Below are 21,470 nucleotides of genomic sequence, written 5' to 3' on the forward strand. Positions count from 1 at the left end.
CAATGTAGGTGCTTGAACCACCTCCGCTGGCAGGCTGTTCCAGACCTCGGGGTCTCAGACAGTAAAGAAATTCTTCCTTATGTCCGGCCTGAAACGGTCTCACAGTAGTTTATGGCCATTCGACCTCGTCATCCTTGGGGCACTCTGGTGAACAAATGTTCCCCCAGATACCGGTGGTGACCCCGATAAACTTTTAGGTGGCCATCAGATCACCCCCGAGCCTGCGCTTTTCCAGGCTAAAGAGTCCCATGGCTCTCAGCCTGTCATCGTAAGGTCTGTTTTCCTGACCTCTGATGATGTGCGTGGCTCTTCTCTGCACTGTCTCAAGCTTCTCCACGTCCTTTTTGAATTGTGGAGCCCAAAACTGGATGCAGTACTCCAGCTGCGGCCTCACCAAGGCCGAGTACAAGGGGAAAATGACGTCCTGGGATTTGCTTGAGAAGCATCTATGGATGCAAATCAACGTTTTGGTCACTTTACTAGCTGAAGCATTGCATTGGAGGCTCATGTTCATCTTGTGGTCAATGATGACCCCCAAGTCTCTTTCTTCCATAGTGCTAGCCAATGTAGCACTGCTGAGCCTATAAGGAAGCTGCAGGTTTTTTCTCCCAAGGTGGAGAACCTTGCATTTTTCAGTGTTAAACACCATCGGGTTCTCGTCCGCCCATTTGCTGAGCCTGTTCAGGTCAGCCTGGCTTGTTCTCCTGGTGTAGACTGTATGACTCCAGATGAGATCGGATCTCCAATATGTTACAATTTGCTAACCCTTCATGGGGACTAAAGCCAGACTAGCCCCTAAAGTTTTTGGCACACACAATACATTTTGGTTTTCAGGGGTGTTGTGTAGCTAAAGCCAATGGAAATCTTGAAAGACATGGGAGGAGATTTAGACATTAGATATGACTGTAATTTGCAAGCCAAAGGTGCTTTCCTGGATTCCTTAGCATCGAGGCTGAATGGCAGTGCATTAGGCCTATGAATAAAATGGCATATTGGGTTTCTCACAGGAATAGATCAGAACAGAGATGTCACTGCATGCCTTAATGTATTTTAAGACATGATGGTCTTAGATATCTCGTGTAAAGCCTTTGTAATGATTTATCTTTTCTTATTCTGAAGGCTCGTACTTAGTTCCCACACCTATAACTGAACCAACCAGTTGTGCAAACCTGGGAAACCTTTGCCAAGGTAAGACATGACATATATCCCTACAGCTTCAGCTTTAACTGATCTCTCTTGTTCTCTCATTTTCATTTCATTGTACTTTTACTATTTTTTTCAGGCAGAAGCCTAGAAAAAAAATGAGCCAAGAAAAGAATTTTTTAGCCTCATCGTATTTGTGGGTGTACTGTACACACAGTGTGTGGAAAGAATATGATCACACTCTTGATAATACATTTCCAAAAAGTCTTCATTATGTCAAAACCTAACAATCATGTGCTCTTGGATGGATGGATTGGTTTATTTTCTCTTCTTTTTCCCTCCTGCACATTTTAAGGGTAAAATAATAAACAGAACAGAACAGGAGTAGGCTTTAAATAAAAAACAAGCAGATGCAATTCCACAATTTGTGCGTTTCCAGCAGACTGATGTGAAAGATGCCATCAAAATGCAAAGTCTATTAATAATAATTAATAAAATAGAACAGTGCAATAATTGATGGTGAGACATTTGGTCTCCATTTTCATGTGCACTGTAGTGACTGATCACAGTCGCTAGTAATCCACAAGACTTACCATTCATAATAGGAACCATGGTATTACATCTCTTGAAATGCTAAATGAACTGAATGCAAAGTTTTCAGTTGAAATGGGTGACCTCTGCAGATTTATGCTCATGTATGTCATACGAGTAACACCTGTAAAGTTATATGCTGAGATTCACACAAGGTCAGTCGTGCAACTTTGGTCAAAGGTTTGAATTCTACACACATCCTTTATGTTAGTAGGGTCAGTGCATTTGTAAACCCAGACCCTTCTACTAGGCTAATGCTTGTTTGCAAAACTTTCATACAAGTGGGAACTGCAGTAATTCTATTTAATCATTTCAAGTGATAAAACTAAAAAGATAAGGGATATGGGGCAGAAACATGAAGGAAAGAAAACTAAATTAGATAAGCCAAATGAAGATCCCAGGAGCTCTTTCTAAAACGGGTTTGAGAATAAAAGATTTAGCTTAACAACAAAAGGGAAAATTTATTGCTGGTGGAAAACCAGTTCAAAGGCTACAATGGAATTTCAGCACTTGACTCAGAATTTCTAGTTCATTTGAGTCAAGTTTCTGGAGCATATTATACTTAATGTATTTCAGACTAAGTGTAAACTGAAGTCTAGATCCTAAGGTCTCTGTTTATGGCAAAATGCCAATTATGTCCAGAATTTTATTTAAAATAGCATCTTCAATGCTTATTATAGCCAAGGTACTTTGAAATTATGAGTTAGATACTAGAGCAACAGCTTAAGTAACCATTGTGAACTCAAAAGAATCTCTCACACAACTGTAATAAAAGGATTATGAAAATCAGAATACAAGGGTGCTACTCTACTCTTTCAGAAACATGCCAAGAGATTTGTTCACAGTCAGCATGGCAATTTATTCTCAGTCCCAGAATGTTGATTCTTGATGTGTAGTCTTACTCTGAAAAGTGACTCTTAAAATAACCTTGTGGCTTTCTGTGTTTATCGCCCAGTGTTGCCAGAACTCTGTTCAGTTTACTGTGAATCAGAATTGTGTATGCATCTGCCTGCCAGCACTGAAAATTTACATGGGCTCTGAGGATGGGTTTGGATTTCCATTTTTTCTTTTTGTCCATCATCACCAGTTAATAAAGGTTCTGAACAGTCAAATCACATTCACAAGGAGAGCTCTTTTCTTCACAATGTAACTGCTTTGGACCTTGTTAAAAGATATTTAGCCGTGAAGCTATAGCATTGTTTATTTCTTTTGTCCTGGCTTTACTCAGAGTAAAAAAACCTTAGGGCCTGATTGAAGCAGTACCTGTAAGAGACTTTAGACACTGAGGCATGTAAAAACAAGGAACCTTTGCCCTACACCTGCAATCTGAATCAATAGGGTTAGTCATTTAAGACTGTCATACAGTTAGTGGAGAAAATAACATGCAAGCAATGTGCAAGGAGGTGGTTTATAATTGACAATGCTAGGCACAGAGCTAGAATGCCCACTCCTTCTCAGAGCTTAATGGCGCCTATACATGAGCAGCAAGGCTGCTCCAACATACCGTAATTACTTTTACAATTAATCAAGTCTGCTGGAGCGTGGTATTTGCCATGCTCCAGCAGACTCCAGTGTCTCATTTATCAGCATCCCCACACTGAAAAAAATGGCAGCGGGGGCACTTTAACTGAAGCTCATTCAATGAATCAGACTGAGGGCTGTTCTTCAGACACATCTGTCATCTCAGCATTCAAAACAACCAGCTTGCCTTAGTATTCACATTGCAAGCACAGAACACAAGGTTCACATCAACTTTCATTCTTGAAAAGTAGTGATTCTGCCCATTTTTAACACAGGGTCTTCGGCGGTTAGCTTATTTACCTAGGGAGTGGGAGCTATGGGTTTTAGGTGCTTCTCAGGCTGAGGGGACAAACAGCCAGTTCTAAAGACTGTTTATGCATTTACCATAGACAGATCTAAGATTTTGAAAAGGGGAGTGCGTACGATGTGGTGCATCATCACAAGTAATGACTTACATTTTTCTCCAGTTAAAACTAGAAGCTTTACTAAGATGGTAGGGGCCAACAGCTATATTATTCCATTTAAGAGCAAAGCAAAAGCAAATATAAATGCATTAGAATATGCACTAATTTGATTGATTATATATTACATTTAAATAACACAATAAAGTAAGCAAGAAAAAAAAGGATCAGTATAGTCCAATGATAGTGTCATTATCCCTATAGTCATTATAATTAAATGTACCTTTCTTACTCAAATTTGTAAACAAAATCTAGCCTTGTTGGGCATCTACACATGCAGTTAATGTGAAGCAATAAACTCCAGAGTTTATTGCTCTAGAATTTATTGCTCTCAGGCACACTGTTTGAATGTGCGCCCAGGAGCAGTAAACTGGAGTTTATTGCCATTTGAACACATGCCCAGGAGCACAGCACTTTGAGCCAGCTTAGAGCAGCCCCAGTTGGCAGGGAGTCCAAAGGGTCATCCTGCCAGCCTGGGGCTGCTCCCCCAATCAATTTACTGCAGATGGTCTGGCTGGAGTACAAGGGAGCTTCAATGTAGAACTAGCTGGCAGGCACCCCCTGCACTAAAGCACCCTCATGCCCCCGTGAGTCCCAGAAGTGTCTACATGTGCACTGCTGTGAAGTTTTTTACTCTGCAGAAAGATAGTAGTTGTATTTACAAGTACTATCCTGCTGCAGAGTAAATTAGTTTACTCCAGCCTAATAGAGATGCACGTATAGATGACAAGACATTTACTGAGCAGCTACTTAGTCAACTGTGCAGTAAGCATCTCATGTAGAGAGCGCTCCTTGAGAGTCTTGATAGTAACTTCAATACTTCCCTGTCAGTCATTTGTAAACCTGACTTAATATCCCTACATCAGAGTTAAACTTTTTCCATAGAGCTAAAAACAGTCTGCAGGACTGTGAAATAGAAAAGAAATATTATGAAGAATTGCTGAAAGACAGCAAAATTGCAAAAGATAGGATAGTTTGCATGGTGGAACATCAAGGCAATTAGAAGAGAGAGAGGGTCCTTAACCCCTGTGCAGTCTTTATAGAGATTAGCAGAAATCAGGTAGATTATAAAAAGCCATGAAGTCCATTGCCTCACTCAGTACTCCATGAATAGAAATGCCACTGCCTCTTCAGGCAGTTTTCAAGTTTGGGTAGAACAGGAATAAAAGTGCAGTGCAACTGCACTACTGCAGCTGCCTGGATCCACCCCTGGCATTTCCCATTAGACAAGCACCTGTTAAAAATTAAAGATTAAAAATAACTGGTAGCAGATAACAGAACCCAGGCATACCCCCTACCCCTCAGGAGTTCCTTCTTCACTGGGCTACAGAAGCAGGCTCCCATTTCCGTTTTCTCCTTCCTTCCCCCTAACTCTTGAACTCTTTTCTGCCTACTTGTCTAGCTCAAAAAGAGGGTAAAGGATCACTTTCCTCTCACCCTTATTCAGACTGGAGATTAAGCCAGGAGATTAAGACACTCTGTTAGGAAATGAAAAATAGGGATTTGAAGCTATGGTGCAAAATATGGGTGGCACCACTACCACCACCACTGTTTGAAAGAATCAATGGGTTCTGTACATTGAATGTCATTCAGGCAAAAGGTGTGCCATGTGAGATTAGGAATTAGGAAACTTTAAGTATGCATCTCAGCATATACCTGGAAAACAGATATTTTGCATAAAATGGCCCCATTATTATGTAGTTACTTTTCAGTTTAAAATTGTTCTGTGTTGCTACCTCCCAGGCCCATGGACTATGTATTAAAATGAAAACAGTGGGATGAGCCTCATGGCTAAGATGTATTTTTTCTCAGAGGCTAGAGTCCTTCATATTAAACTAGTCTTATAACATTAATGCTATCACTTCAGTGAGCTAAGGCTATACTTTCACTTTAGTATTAGTAGGGGATTCTGCAAATTTGGTAGGTCCCCCAGTGAAAAATCCCAGTCCCTTTGAAAAAGCATGAGGACGGTGGAAAAACAGTAAAACAGCAGTGAGTCCGCTGGGGGGGGAGGAAGGGGGAGGGAGGAGGAGGGCAGCTTGAAACAGAAAAGTGTGGGAAGCCCTGACTTTCTGGAGCATGGGGGGAAGGAGAGCGGAGGGTGATGAGGGAGATTAGACAAGGGGCCCTGGAAACTCTGCCCCTCCCCAGTGGTTGACAGATGGCCATCTCCAGGGAGGGACAGAGGGGCCTCCCATGCTTCTTAGTGCCCAAGAGGCCCTGGAAGTCCCACCCCTCTCCAGAGATTGACAGATGGCCATTTGTCAGTCTCCATCTCGAGTGCAGAAGGGCCCCTCCCTTGCATCTGATTGAGGCAAAGGGCCCAAGAAGTCCTGCTCCTCATCCAGTCAGAGGCATGGGGTGGCCACCATGCTCCACCACAAAATTGGCCCCCAACCCCATGCTGGGATCACAAAATACAAAGGTAGCATCTGTGAATTAGGTAGGTCCCTAAGTATTAGGTATCGTGTGCCTGAGGTATCTGGGTATAGGCTAATAAAATTTTGTTCTTTCTGTGCTGCCTTTTTGCTCAACTTTTCCTTCTCGTAATCATGCTCCTAGAATGAAGCTATTAATAAGACCGGTTATTGCAAGCCATTCTAGTATGCTAGCAATGGATACTGAAGAATACTGTGTTGGTTGTTGTCCCCAAACTAAGGGCAGAAGAGAAAATGGATCAAACCAATTTATTCTAGATTACAGTTCACCTGTAAGACTTCATGGGACAGCATTATAGCCAACATTAAGATGACAATGAAAATTGTATATCATTATGGCAGTAATCATTATAATAGGTTACTCATTAACTCAAAACGAAACCGTGTTCTTTCTCACTGTATAACATACACTAAGCCCGATTTCCAGCAGTTTCTGACTCCTACAGCACTTGCCATCTTCATCTGGGCTTTTGAAGCCTTGGCACTTCTTTCCATGTCAAGGTTTATTAAACTTCTACTTTTAGGATCATACACATTTCACTGAGTGCTGCTTACCTCCAGGAAGAAAACCCTGAAATAGTACAGAAATAACCTCACAGAATGCAATCTTTTAACTTATAGAAACCATCACCGTGGGCTGCAAGTGATTTAAGTTTGACAGGGAATAATTGACACCAGCATGGTCCATTAAACACTATCAGCATCTCCTGTTCCCACCCATGTAAGACTGATCATCTGTTTTTAATTATTATGGAGTACTATACTTTGAATAGTTTGGCCCTTTTCAGATCTCAAACAGGCTTTTTTTTAAGGAACTTATTTCAAAAGAATGTTAGAACAAAATTTTGAACACACATAACTGATTCCTTTTATATGAATTAAGATGTTAGATTCCTATAGGAACACTTACCATGAATAAAGGACTAGATACTCTAGAATGTTTTTTTCCCATTTTTCCAGCAGTACTATTTTTGTTGACTTGGCCAAATAAACTATCTATTGGTCATACAAATGGTTGAAAATATATCATCTTTACATTCAAATTTTAAGTTGTTTCTTGTATTTTGTTTAAACAAAATAAAAACAATTAAAAAATTAAAAGATTTACTCTCCCACTACCAAAAAGTTAGAGAAGTTTATAGTAAAACAGTATCATAATGCAACTAAAAACAAAAAAAAATCTTTGAAATACAATTTTTAACCTTTAAAATATGATTGTTGGCCAAATATTTTTTCAAACGAGAGCATGCATGACACATTGATGTACAGCAGCATTGCTATTGCGCTGATCTTTAGTACTTTTTTGGGGTCTTCTTTTTTCTTTCCTTTTTTTCCTGATCTTTCATGTATATAATCCTATTCATTCCAGGAAGAATTTTCAGCTATATATCTTGCCTCCACTTCACAGAAAACACATTTGAGCTAGTGCTTGTGGTAAATTTTTTAAGCACTGTGCGGGGTGGGGTGGGAGTGGATGCGTTTTAATGTTAGTTAAGATCCTATGTGAAGCTTTGAAAATATGTTCCTTACAAGTATTCAGAGTCTGATGTTAATTCTGTTCATTATACAGCCCTCAGTGTACTTAATTGAATCCTTACATGGGTGTGTTCTTTTCACATTTGTTCTTCATCCTTAGTCCCTGAGTAGAGACCATTATTTTTTCACAAACTCATGTTCTTAGTTTATGTGTCTTAGAAGTTGTATGATTTATTTTCTGGCCTTTGCACAGCTGCTGGATCTAAGGATTGTGAAGTTTGTGATCTTGCAACCCTTGCACTGGTAAAATTCCCACTGAAGTTAATGAAAGTAAAAGATTTCAGGATCAGAACTCATGTCAGTTCATTTATGTCCATCACTTTATGTGGAAATTAGTGTGTGTGTATACAGCATGTACAACAGTTTAAGTACATGGATTCATTCACTGTGTGTATATATATGTTATCATGCATTATTCCCAGTTTGCCTTACCTCATTAACATTCATGTTTCATCCAAGTTCACCTCTTTCTCATCTTTATTACCAGCTACTGTAAATGCTACTACTCCTACACCACCCACTGTCACCACTAACATGCCCGATACTAATAGAACCGATAAGCCAAACAATGGTAAGAAATCCTGAATTATGTTTTTCCTTGTACTATATCTAGAGAAAGTTTCTTGTGTTTTAAGGTTTGTTTGTATGTTTCCTTTTTCCAGTAATATCATAAAAGTTAAGGTTGACATACTGGCCTTGATTCTGACTATACCTATGTGAGCATAAATCAGGAATAACACCATTGAAGCCATCTATATAAAAGTGATATAAACTAGAGTATTGCTTTAGCACAGGGGTTGGTAGCCTTTTGCTGCTGTGGCATGTAAGTCTCTGCTCCCCAGCGCAGCCAACCCACTTGCACTTACCACCCCTCACCAATCCCTACCTCAGCAGCAATGGAAAGGGCAAATTCTGTAGTAATGGTAAGTACAGGTACAAGAGAGCATCAAGGAGAGCTGTGGAAGGGGTGCTCTGTGGAAAGGTCCGATGCCCTGGTTTACTGGGACCTTTACTGGCCAAATCCCTTCACAGGCCAGGTCCAACCCCCAAGCTGTATGTTACTTACCACGGTTTTAGCAAGTTTGCATATTTCTTGCAATATTGCTACATTTCAGTTCATGCATTGATTATATTGTTAATTTACTAATCTTTAAAGAACAAAGAGCCCAGAAAAATATTTTAAAAGAAGGGGACAAGAATAGTCGCATGATTTGAACATATTAACACCACTATTGTTCAGGTGCCATGTAACTACCACTTTTTCAAATAAGCTGGTAGAACTTTGGATGACCTATTCCCCACTAGTAACTTTCAGGTGGAAATGACAACAACTTCCACTTCCAATAGGAATTTTTCCATTTACTTAAAGGTGGGATGAATCTGGTTGTATTAAGGGAAATACTAACAGCACCACTATGATGAACTTCTAATTCAGAAAGATCAGCGACAGGAGGGGGTGGGAATGAATGATAACTAATGAAGCTATTAGCACCATACTGGAAAGTAGAGATTTCTTTTAACATTTTGCTGAGAAACTATAATACAGTGGCATTGCTGATTTTCTGTAAAATCTTACAAAATAACTCAAAATTCCATTTCTGTGAGGATTTCACTTTCAGCAGGCTCCGGAGGATTAAATCAATGTTTATGTGCTTTTAACAAATGCATCCATTTATACTGCTATATTCCTTTTGTTTAGTACTTGACCATAATTTAAAAGCAAGAAGCCAAATCCCAAAAGTATTGAGTCAGTTATGTCAATGGGTGCTTAGTTACTATTTATGAAGCTAATCTCTAGAAGTTCATAACAAACAGTTACCCTAATTGTAAGAATAAGACAGAGATTTTTCAGAGACTTCTAAGGAAACTGGATGCTCAGCTACCATTAATATGAATTAGGAACTAGATGTTCCAATTTTTTTGGTGGCTTTGAAACTCTCAATGAAGAGCAGGAAGACTAAGAGACAGTGAGCCAAATTTAGACTTATTATAAGCAAATACACTAAGCTTGATGCCTGACTTAAGAAGAGTCAGGAGGATTACGCAAATAATGTTTTCTTTTTCTATCCATTAACTCTGTGGCTGACTACACATAGACCTGCAGGAATTCAGAGTTCCTGCTGCAGCTGTCTTCAGAATGAAGAGAAATTCAGCAGACAGCTCCCATCCACTACTACAAGGGCAGCAAGATTCTAAAATAAAAGGGGTCAAAAACATAGGAATCATCTCAACACCAATTATTTGGCCAGTGAGACAAAGACCTCTCCATCCCAGTAAAAGTCCATCAGCGGAGGAACAAAACCCAGAGAGAAAAAATATGTACAACATGTTCCATCTCTATACTTTTGAGGCCACATCGCCTGCTTCTGGGGATCCTGAAGTTGGTAGCTTGGTTCCTTTTAAAGACAATATAGGCATAGAACATAGTATTACCATGAATCAGTCAATCAGTAAGAGTATTTCAAATAATCCTAGCAGTTTCCTAAGTGAGACTCATGATATAGAACAAATTCTGACAGCTTCTGTAAGTACAGATTATTCCAAGAATGCAGTAGTTCCTCCGTTGCAGACTGGAAGTTTTGGTGCAGAACTGACATGGACTTTGCCTAATACTCTGGAGTATCCATATCCTAATTCGGAGTCAGCATTCCAGTCTCCAGTTAGCAAAAGTGCCCTTAATGGACATACAAAAGAATCCCTGTGGATCTTTTCCTCTTCCACACATGAAAGCACATATGGAGTTTTGGAATCCTCAGTTTGGTGGAATAAAGCTACTTCATATCATCATGTCACTCCTGACATTCCAAAAGAAAACTATCATTCTCAGTCTAATTTATTTGTTTCTTCTACTCAGGAGTTGATGTATCAGAAAAGTAGGCTGGACTTACTAAAATTTGCTCTTTCAAATACTCACCTACTACCCACTAAGAGAATTATAGAAGATCCATTTAGGAATAGCCCATATATTCCAGCATTAAATGATGAATTGCAGCCTACAAGAGCTAAATATTCTAAGGAACAACATTCAGTGGACCATACAAACTTAACCCCCAAACAGTCACAGCCATCAACCCCATCTCATTTCTTCCAAAATATGCAAGAAGTACATACTGAAGTCATGCCTGATATCCAGTCACACATTCTTCTAACACGTGAACACAGCACACAATTAGTGAAGTGGCCATTACGCTTACTAGGAACAAGCAAGACAAGTTCAGAATTTCAACATGCTGTTACTACTTTATCTATTTATCAAGAATCCTTTAATAATGAATATTTGAAAAGTGACTTGTTTCCAGTTAGACCTTTGACTAAGTTGCCAAAAGAGCAAAATGACAAGTCATCTCCAGAGCAAGAATTTGAACTCAACACAGGTATTTACAATATCAATGATATGCCTCATTCTTTAAAACCCTTGACAAATTTGCAAAGGAAACCAAATGAGAACCCCGGAATTAAAATATTGGAGGATAATTTAAATGCAATTCATAATGATAACCTACAAGATGATTCTGTTATTTCCACACAAGAGTCAGAAAACAGGAGAAACTCCTTGAAACAAGGTCACATAGTTGTTCCAACACAGTATGTAGATATTGCTCCTTCTTTATTAGGAAATTACTGGACCATGTATTACCTTTTCAAACAAGAGACTCCTGGGTTTTCTGGGGAACCTTCAGAAAGGGGGTCATTCTTATTTAATAAACCACTTTTTTCCCGAACAGAGAGACTGCCATTTGTCAGTTCCCCAACTGAACTTGATAGTATTCCTATGCAAACTACCACCAATAATGTATCAGGTTATGTAATAAAAGAAGTGAACTTTGCTAGCTCTGTGCCATCTTTGACTATGGAAAGCTCAAGTTCAGTGGTTGTGATTCCTTCACTAAAGATTTCAAAAAGGGCTGAAAGGACAGCATCACAGTTAAAATCAATAATGGTGGTTTCTCCTAACATAAATGTGTTTGCAAATGATATGTTTTCATTTGATTTTCCTTTCCCTTCACTGGAAAACTCTTCAAGCAAACCTTTCGTACACTTACAGACCACTACCACTGATATCGCACAAGCAATTTTCACAAACAATTTAACTAGTTTAACTATGAAAACTTGGGATGAAAGTGTACATGACAATCAAGTTAATATGGCCTTCCAGCAACACAGACAGACATTTGCTTCAATCCTTCTCACACACTCAACAGTCCAACCTTCATGTACAAGGAACAACCATACTTCCTGCATGGTCAACAAATCAGCTCTGAGTTCAGTTAGAGATAAAGCCAAAGTGCCATCAGTATTACAAACCATCATGGCAAGCACTTCAGGGAAAATAGTTATAGAACATGAAAAAGACAATGCTCAGACAGATTTGGAACTTGATTTTTCAGAAACTTACAGTTCACGAAGTTCTAACTCCATCATAATGCCATTGTCTTTAGAAACAACACATCCTCTTCATTTAGAACAAAAAATCAGGTCTAGAATATCTCCTAACAGTTACTCCACAGCATGTGCCTTTTCTACACCCCCACTGTCACAAGACCTTCCAAATTACTTTGACCAAATGTCTCCAAGCTTGAGTTATCTACAGAATGCAGGAAGTAAAAGTCACCTGCCTATTGTAGGACAAAAATCTATTGAAGATGGAGACAGCATTCTGACATCTTCTCAAACAGCACAAATGGGAATGATCTATGATGATGTGCACTCCAGAAGTGCTACTTTACTGACATCAGATACTGAATTGGGGATCTCAAGAGGAGAATCGAAGTGGGAGGTATACAGTTCTTTTAACAAGCACACTGAACAGTTTATTCAAAAAAGAATGTCTTCTTTGACCACTAGTAATATTTATGTCTCTGATTTGCAACTACAAACAGTACCTCAGACTTCTGAAGACTATGCTGGTTATGGAAAATTAGCCGATCTTTCTTCTGTTTTGGAACCAACAAGAATTTCAGACTTAACTAGTACAATATTTCTGTCATCTCCACACCTTGGGACTATCATTCATGATAGTGAGAACATCTTAAACTACACTCTAATAATAACTGGAGCAGCAGCCATCCATCATTCTGTTTTACAGTCCCAAATTTCAGCTTCTCCAGTAAAGTACCATCAGTCATCCATTTCAGCACATGCAAATTCCTTAGCCAATTTATCTGCTTCAGCAAGCCAAAACTCTACCCCTTATACACCACTGAACCTACTTACCAGCTCTCCCAGATTAATTTTATCTTGTTTATGTTACTCCTTCGCTGACTTGAACTGCCCATGTGGACCTGAGGCCAACTACAGTATGTCAAGGCATTAAGCTAGATGTAGAAAAAAATCATCTCATCTGCTAGATATGCAGTTTGTAGATAGAGAATTTTATATAGAAATACCTGGGTTTAGTGCTTATACATAGCTTCATGTAGTATAAGACTATAGAATAGTCATTTAACAGTAGTAGGGAATTTGTAACATCCCTCAAATACAACTTTAAACATAGCATATTCCATTAATAATATAGGGTCTCCAATTGCTGTCTTCCTAGTTACTAACCAGCAAAGCTCTCAGGAGACTACAGGGATAACTGATGATCATCTATTTACTATCCCCTCCCCCCCACACACACACTTTCAGCCCTGATATCCAATATTTTTATTTTTAATGTAGTTTAGATTTTCTTTTTCATTTATAGTACTTACATTTTTATGATGTGGGTGGATTTAAATTTTGAAAAACCAAAGATCAAGCTCAAATTTAACTGGGAAAACTTCGGAAAATCTGAATAGCATAGGAAAAAATCCAGTCCCGATAATTCACTTAAACTTATATATTTGGAATTTTCACTCCTCGCCCCCAAATTTTCTCAGTGGTGTCTGGTGGTTTTACATCAGTTATCTTTTTGTGAGAAGAATTTTCTGTAATCAATATTTTGAAGATAGTAACAAATACCTTTCCTTTAACCAGGGGAAAGTGAAGCACTTTTCATTTTTGCCTGTTGTTGTTCTCTAGTTTCCTGAGAGTGATGACAAATGTAGAGTAACACTTTGCTAGTCTGACTGCATCTTGCTTTGGGTCACCATCTGGTGGTTGGTGTGAAACTATTTAGCACTAGTTTATAAAATGTATGTATAAACGTTTATTTTTTGTATGTATATCCTACATTGAGATGATTTCATTCACATATGACACTCATATATGCATATATAAGCATGCTATCCTATGTATAGACTATATGAGTGTATATTAATGTATGTAATATATGAAGTATATATAATGCAGCACTATATACACATGTGTTTGTATATGCTGATATAAAACATATGGTATATGAAGCTTTATGTATACTCTAATGTGTATATACATGATACACACACACAATGAGACTACAAACTCTAATATTAACAAGAGTTTTATGTGCCCCAGAATGTGGGTTCCAATATCTTTCAAGACACTAAAAAATAGAGAAATAGAGAAAAATTGATAATAAAGAAGAATTGACAATAAGTTACAAACTATATTCAATATTTCTAACTTTTGTAATACCATGTTTAATGGACAGGTGGGCTGTTCTACAGGATTTCTATTACTGTCTACAGTTCCAACATTGACTCAAAGTCAGAAGTACAGAATGTGGTGGCAAAATGGGTAAGCTGAGTTTCTATTAATGCAGTAGTACCTGAATTAATTTGTCCAACAGATTTCATCAGTCTGAAAGAACTGGAAGAAAGAGGGGACATCAAACAATCCAGCTAGGCTAGTGTGAGCTCTATAGAATAGCATTTTTCTTTATGCTACTTCTTTGCACAGTGCCTATTACAGGAGGGGAAAGATGCAAGGGCCTTTCCCCTCCTGTCCATCTAGCAGGCTGTGAGCTGCTTGCAGCCCACAAGGAGTTAACTTGCAGCTCCCAGGCTCCCTCTTGGATGCTCCTGTCATTGCTCTTGCAGTTGCTTCCTGGAGCCTCTGGATGCCCACTCCCTCTTCTGGTTTGTGCTTCCTGTCCCCACCCATGTATGTGGGGTGGCATGTCCCAAAGTCCCCAGGTTTCTGGGATCAAGGTGGCCTATGATTTGGTGGAACCCTGAGGCAGCTCATGCAAAAGGGCAGACCACAGAGGCAGGGGAGCCTATGTGTTGGGGAGGGGGGCACACAGCAAGAGAGCCTGCATGGTGTGTGGCCCAGGGGTGCATGGCCTGCAGGGATGCAGCTCCAAGGCATTGAGAATTCGGGCAACCCTCTCTTAAATGTGGGATTTTGAAAGCACCCAAGCACCTAGAGCACCCATTAAATTAAATGGGTGATTGGGCTTTCAAGTCACGAATGAAATTTTGCCTAAGTTATATATGCACTTTTGGATATGTTCCGCTTGAACAGAAATAAAAATAACAGCAAGGAGTGCTCATTTAAAATAAACACTTTAAAATCAAGGTTTTTTTACCGTACTCCATCATTATGTACTTCACCAGTCTTTAGCTCTAAGGTTAGCAACTGGGATTCCCTGCAGTTGTACCAGTCTTTGAGGCAATGTGATTAATTTGTTTGTTTGTTTGTTTTTAAATTAATTCATGGGCCCTCTGGATAAGGGACTCGTGAACTTCCTCACTACATACCAGGTTTTAATACAGAAGCTTCCTCTCTCTTTCATTTACAAGGGCAAAGAGTACTCACCTCATTTGCAGTTCCTCATGGCAGGCGCTTGCATGGAAAAATAATATTCTAAAAGTATTGCACTGAACTTTTTCCTGGTAATAGCATTAGATTTAGAATTTAGAGAAAGCAGTACCACCAGCAATCTATAGACCAGAATTAGATATATACGTGGAACCAGGCACGCTTTTTACATTTGTCATAAAACCTAGAAGGTACATTTGTTAATTGCAGCAGGCATTTCCTATGCAAGGCTGGGTTTATGTTAAGAAAAGGAATCTGGAAATACGAAATCTTCCAAATGTAGCTGGCCATGCAGAACTGGATGATCTGTAAACAGAAATCTTTAAAGTTATGAGGAGAAAGTCAGGAAATAATAGTCATCAGGCATGAAAAAATATCCTCGTCAAGCTACTGTTGGCATAATAAGGTCTTCAGTTGCAATATTTCTTAGACCAAAGGAAACCTGATGTTGTTTCATCTAATGTTGATGTTTGATCTTAGCATTTCATATGTAATTAACAGCTTTAAAGCTAAAGTGTACATCAAGTGTGAGACTGCTTTGAAATATAAAATCAAATAATAAATAAATATTTATATTTATAAAAGAAGGAAAATGGGGCATTTTTTGTTTTTGGGGCATTTTGGACTATGAGCCAGGACATACCTCCTTCCTCCCTTTTCTCATATTAGAAAATATTAGAAAGTTATTATAGGGTTTAGATCTGTGTACAAATAAAATTATTCTTTCTATCTTTCTTTCTTTTATTTAGGGATTGATGGCAGAGGTGGATGGCCATGATGAGTTTTTCTTTTTACTTTTGCAAAAGTCTAAAAATAATTAAATGAATCCTAAAATTAAACAGTGTTTCTGCCTGTCTGCGGAAGGCTTTGATAATACAATATCTGAGGTGATACTTGAGCCATGTTTAAAGATAATTTACTGACCTAAACCATGTTTTTAAGTTAAAACTCTGTAAATTAATAGCCTTGCCCAATGTGTAAAATTTTAACTTAATTCAAGGGATAAAAGAAAAAAATAACTTAGACTCATTATCTTTTTTGGTGGTTTGAGGTGGGTGTTTTTATCTATGTAGAAAGCCAGTTAGTATTGTAGCTTTTCTCTGTCCTTTTATATAATAAATGTTTGCTTTAGTATGCTATGAAGGGTGTTTGAGAGATGTAAACTAAGTTGCGTGTTTGAGAGATGTAAACTAAGTTGCAACTTTTTGGAGCATGATGATCTTCTGACAAAAGATGTATAGGTAAGGTGTTTAGGTAATAGAGGGCTTTGAATCTGTGATAGATTGTATGATTAAAATAAAGTCTAGGGGTTTGATGGATGGATCTGGTGGGTCAAATGTGCATTGTATTCTTAGACTCATAGGATCATAGAATAGTAGGGATGGAAAGGACCTCTGGAGGTTATGTAGTCTGACCCCCTGCCTGAAGTCAGATCATCCATATCCAGTATGGGTGTGTGAAGCTTCGGTCGCCAATTTGATTTGGAAAAGATTTGGCCTGATTCAGAGGCCAAATCACCAAATCCAAATCAAATTGGGAGACCAAAAATACCTCTGAATCAGTACAGAAAGATTTGGGAAAAGATTCAGAGATGCAGATATTCAGAAGGCAGTCTTTCAGGGGAACAGAAACTGAGAAGAGGGAGGAGGAGCAGGGGGAAAAGACAGATATCTCTAGCTGGCCAGTGACTGTGATCTTTCCCTGAATCCCCTTCCATTCACAGTGCTCTGGGGGGAGGAAAATAGAAACAGCATATAAGCCTCTATCTGCAGGCTTTCTGTCCCTTTTGTGAACTGTTTCTGCCTGAGCAAAAGAAGGGTGGGCAGCTGGCCCAGAAACAGGTGAGTGGGCAGAGATCTAACTGGCACCAGGAAGGCCCCTGGTTACAGGCTACCACCCCTGCTTTTTTCATCTAAGTCTGCCTTAACACACACAAGTGACACAAGTTTTGCTTTCAGCAGTTTGAGGTGCAGCTTTCCAGAAACCCTTGCACCTATCTCCTTGAAACTTGGCAGGCTTCTCTCTGAATCAGCACTGAATCTTCCAAAGCCAATTCAGCCGAATCGATTCAGGACAGTGATCTGAATCTCTGAATTGAATCACTGTCCTCCAAATCAGCTGAATCCGAATCCAAATCAAATACTTCCCTATTTGCACAGGCCTATTATCTAGCTCATTTGATACAATTCGTTGTCTAACCTATTACTAAAACTACACAGGCAATCCTGTCACATAACCACAGAACACAACACTTTAACCTTCTCTAACAAAAATTTTAAAATACTTTTAAGAGATTTAGGGAAGAGCCCCCTCTCCCCCTCCCTGCCCCGCCACTACAGAAGAAAGAAAAAACCTCACAGTATTTACCAATTTAATCTGACCCTGAGTGGAGGGGCAAGACTTTCTCTGAGTTTCAATAATATAATCATAAAAAATAAGGGATGGAAGGGAGCTCAGGAGGTCATTTAGTCCAACCCTCTGCTCAAGGTAGGACCAGCCCCAACTAGATCATCTCAGCCAAAGCTTTGTGTAGCCGAGTCTTGAAATCTTCCAAGGATGAAGCTTCCACCACCTCTCTGGGTAACCTGTACCCTCCTCATGAGACCTAAACTTCCCTTGCCACAACCTGAAATGATTGCTCCTTGTTTTGTCATCTGCCACCAGTGAATATGATCTAGCTCCATCCTCTTTCAAATCCCGTTTCAAGTTGTTGAAGGCTGCTATTAAATCTCCTCTGTCTCCCTAATGTCTATGAAATCTATGTAATCCTCTTCTCTAGACTAAATAAACCCACTTTCCTCAGTTTTTCCTCATAAACCATGTCCCTCAGGTAAGTCATGTCCCCGGGAGGGCTGCAGGTTGGGGGGCTGTGCCAGGCTTTTCCTGGGGGGCGTGTTCCCCCAGATCTGTGTGTGGGACAACAGGCTGCTGCTGCAGGCTGGGGCCAACAGCAGCACTGGGCTGTTCCTGGCACTCAGCGTGGCCCTCCTGGGGGTTGTACAGCAGCAAGAGGCACATGCCCCCACACCCACTGACAGTTCCTTCCGCAACTGGTGCCAGCTGCTCCTGGAGCTGCTGCAGCAGGGGCAGGGGTGAGTGGGGCCCCAGCCCCATGACCCATTCCCCTCCCCCACAGACTTACCTGATTGGATGGGGGGCACCTATGCCAATTGCATAAGAGTGAACTTACCTTGCATATAATGAATTATGGGTCTAAAAATGCTCATTGCATAAGAGTGAATTCACATATATAGAACCTGCATAAATCGAGGGAAACCTGTACTCTGTTTACTTCTTACTGCCCTACTGCTTGTGAATAACCTAGGGCTGCACTCTCTCACCCTGCATTATGGGAGAACTGCACAGTGCAAAGCTAGTCTTCGAAGCAGTTTGGTTCATTCAGATGGTTCATACAGCATGGACATAAAGGGGATCAATGGTAGAGGTGTGTGATTAAATTGCTTGCAGTTCTGCCTAAAGTATGGGAGACCTTGCATCTTCAAACTGCATCAGATACAGCCTACTTTGCTTGCTAATCCCACAATGAGGTTGGAATGGAATCAGTTATGGTGTGTGGATTACCTGTTATACTGAAAAGTCTGATGAAATCTGTCACTGATGTGCTTTAGGAATCACTGAATATGGAGCTTTCATTCTGTAGAATGGGCCCAAGAACATGTTATTTTCCCAACCAGTATAAAGTGTCCTTTGATGGAATACAGGTGAACAAACTTAGAATGAATGTTCATGGCAGGCAACAAAGTCTACTTCCCCAGTAGTAGCACTCCTCTTAATTCTCAGTCTTTCCTTAAGACCACAGTCTGGGTGGGGAATAAAATGTTATCAGAATCTGCTTCACCCTCTTCCCCTCACCACACAAGGTTCCCCTTGCTAATTCTTCTCAGTCTTGAGAATCTGTCACTGTCACACATGATGGCAATGGCACTCCACTCGATCCAGTCCCCACAAGCAAGCAAGCAAAACCAAACCAAACCAAACCATGCATGTTGTCTGCAAATAGTAGGCTTCATGGATCTTTGACCTCTATTTGTGAACTGTTTAGGTGAGGAGAGAGACAAATAAGTAATTAATGTCTTCAAGCACTATAATCTTTGACTTGGTATCCTATCAAGTCAATGGTAAAATTCCAGTTGTCTTCAAAAGGGCAAGTCTGAACACGTACTGCAAGTTTAAAAATATTTCCAATACAAGATTAAAACAGAGGCTCTGCAGCAGCTTATAGGCTTTTGATGAAACCATAGCATTATAGTTTCCACAATATTCAGCATCCAAAAATCTTTTCCAACCACATCCTCTCTATAAATAGTAGCATGGGGGTTTAAGTGTCTCTTGTACTTGTCTATTCTTACAAAGTACATTTAGTGACATTCTCTCCACTGAAGTGCCCCACCCCAATAGGAAAAAAACCCAAACTTTATAAAGGAATAATTTCACAGGAATGGAAAGATGGTCTCTGTTTTTCTACATAAAGGTGATAAACAAGGGCAAGAGAGAACTTTGTGTGGTGGTAGAGAGGATGGACAGGGTTCTGAAGTGGGTTTGTGTTTCTATTCTTCTTTCCATGAATAATGTAGCACTACTCCATCCTTATGATTATTTTCTTTCTATTTTTCAGCTAAATCAAACCTTCCAGAAGTGGAATTATACTGTGTTTGTGGTCAATATCAGGTAAATGTCAGTGCTGACTAGGGTTAAATATCAATAGAATAGGACTCTGCTCTAATTGATTCTTATGTTTCTCTTCTTTAAAGTATTCAGTCAAGCACCGTGACAGAAGGGATGAAGGAGAAAAGAAGCATTGGTGGTCAAAGGTAACTTTCTCGGTGATTTTTTATTGATAAAGGTAAATCCGCTACTGAAATCAAATGAATTCATGATTACACACTATGGGCCACACCCTACCATTTCATAAATATTTGACTTGTGAGGCAGAGGTATCCTTGCATCAATATCATGATGGTTATTTCATTTAAATTACTTTGGTCTTAACTACCTACTGTACTGAAGGTAGCATAGGTCATCAAGTCTTACAAAACTTAGCTAATCATGTTTCCAACTTAATTTTTACCAGTCACAGAATGTTGCTGACCAAGTTCACATCCATGGTAAGCCAAGTAAATTCTTCTATTGCAGCATAATCTACTTTCTGAAATGGCAGAATCTCAGAGTCTCAATCTTTTAGAACCCGTAGTACACCTCTGTCCCCCTCTACAGCCCTATCTTCCCACAGCCTGTCAACTCCACCCCACTCCCAAAGCTCACTTTGTCTTGTCCATAATCCACAATCCTGTAGCCAACCTCTCCCCACCCCCACAGTCCATTCTAACAATCATTTGGTATTCTAAATAAAACTATTAAGTAAAAAAATTAAACATCCAACCCAAAAAAGCCTTCAACTGCAATCCAAACTGTGTTGTGATATTTAAAAAGTTTTCCTGAGACGTAAAAGCACATCAAAATCACTTTTTGTTAAAGATAAACACATTCAGTAGCAGGATTTCATCATATTTTTAAAAATATTTCTCTTAGCTCATGGAGTTCACCAGAGCGCCCCAAGGGATGACTAGGTCGAACGGTCACAAACTCCTGCAAGATCGTTTCAGGCTGGACATAAGGAAGAATTTCTTTACTGTCCGAGCCCCCAAGGTCTGGAACAGTCTGCCAGCGGAGGTGGTTCAAGCACCTACATTGAACACCTTCAAGAGTAAATTGGATGCTTATCTTGCTGGGATCTTATGACCCCAGCTGACTTCCTGCCCTTTGGGCAGGGGGCTGGACTCAATGATCTCCCGAGGTCTCTTCCAGCCCTAATGTCTATGAAATCTATGAAATCTATGAGATTGTTGCTGTTTCAATCTCCAATTTATCCCACTGTGTTTACTTTCATATTGTAAGGAGTTAGTACAGCTGCTGTAAAATTAATCTAGCTATTACAAATGTTCTTAACATCTAATAATGGATTGCTGGATGTGTGCACAGCAAATAAACAAGCCTCTTCTTGACACTTTACTCCTCACATGTGATTTCCAAGTCAATGTGACTGCATATAAGTTTTATATTGAACAGTTTTTTAGAACTGTACAATATAAAAAGC

At 39.5% G+C, this 21,470-nt stretch overlaps 1 protein-coding gene across 6 annotated transcripts in view; it reads left to right on the forward strand.

Moving 5' to 3' along the window:
* Nucleotides 1-21,470, forward strand: part of ADGRG6 (adhesion G protein-coupled receptor G6) — a 160,667-nt gene that overhangs the window by 76,987 nt on the left and 62,210 nt on the right. For 5 of the 6 annotated variants that reach the window (XM_090040581.1, XM_090040629.1, XM_090040590.1 and 2 more), the window contains exons 5-9: nt 1,120-1,188; nt 8,178-8,261; nt 14,244-14,329; nt 19,992-20,044; nt 20,128-20,187. In XM_090040581.1, coding sequence (XP_089896707.1) covers nt 1,120-1,188; nt 8,178-8,261; nt 14,244-14,329; nt 19,992-20,044; nt 20,128-20,187 — 352 coding nt within the window. The remainder of the gene's footprint in view (nt 1-1,119; nt 1,189-8,177; nt 8,262-14,243; nt 14,330-19,991; nt 20,045-20,127; nt 20,188-21,470) is intronic. The other variant, XM_090040618.1, reaches the window with a different exon arrangement.

The sequence above is a fragment of the Crocodylus siamensis genome, chromosome 1 (assembly GCF_052110815.1).
Source record: "Crocodylus siamensis isolate JL-2025a chromosome 1, ASM5211081v1, whole genome shotgun sequence".
In the NCBI taxonomy this organism is placed as follows: Eukaryota; Metazoa; Chordata; order Crocodylia; family Crocodylidae; genus Crocodylus; species Crocodylus siamensis.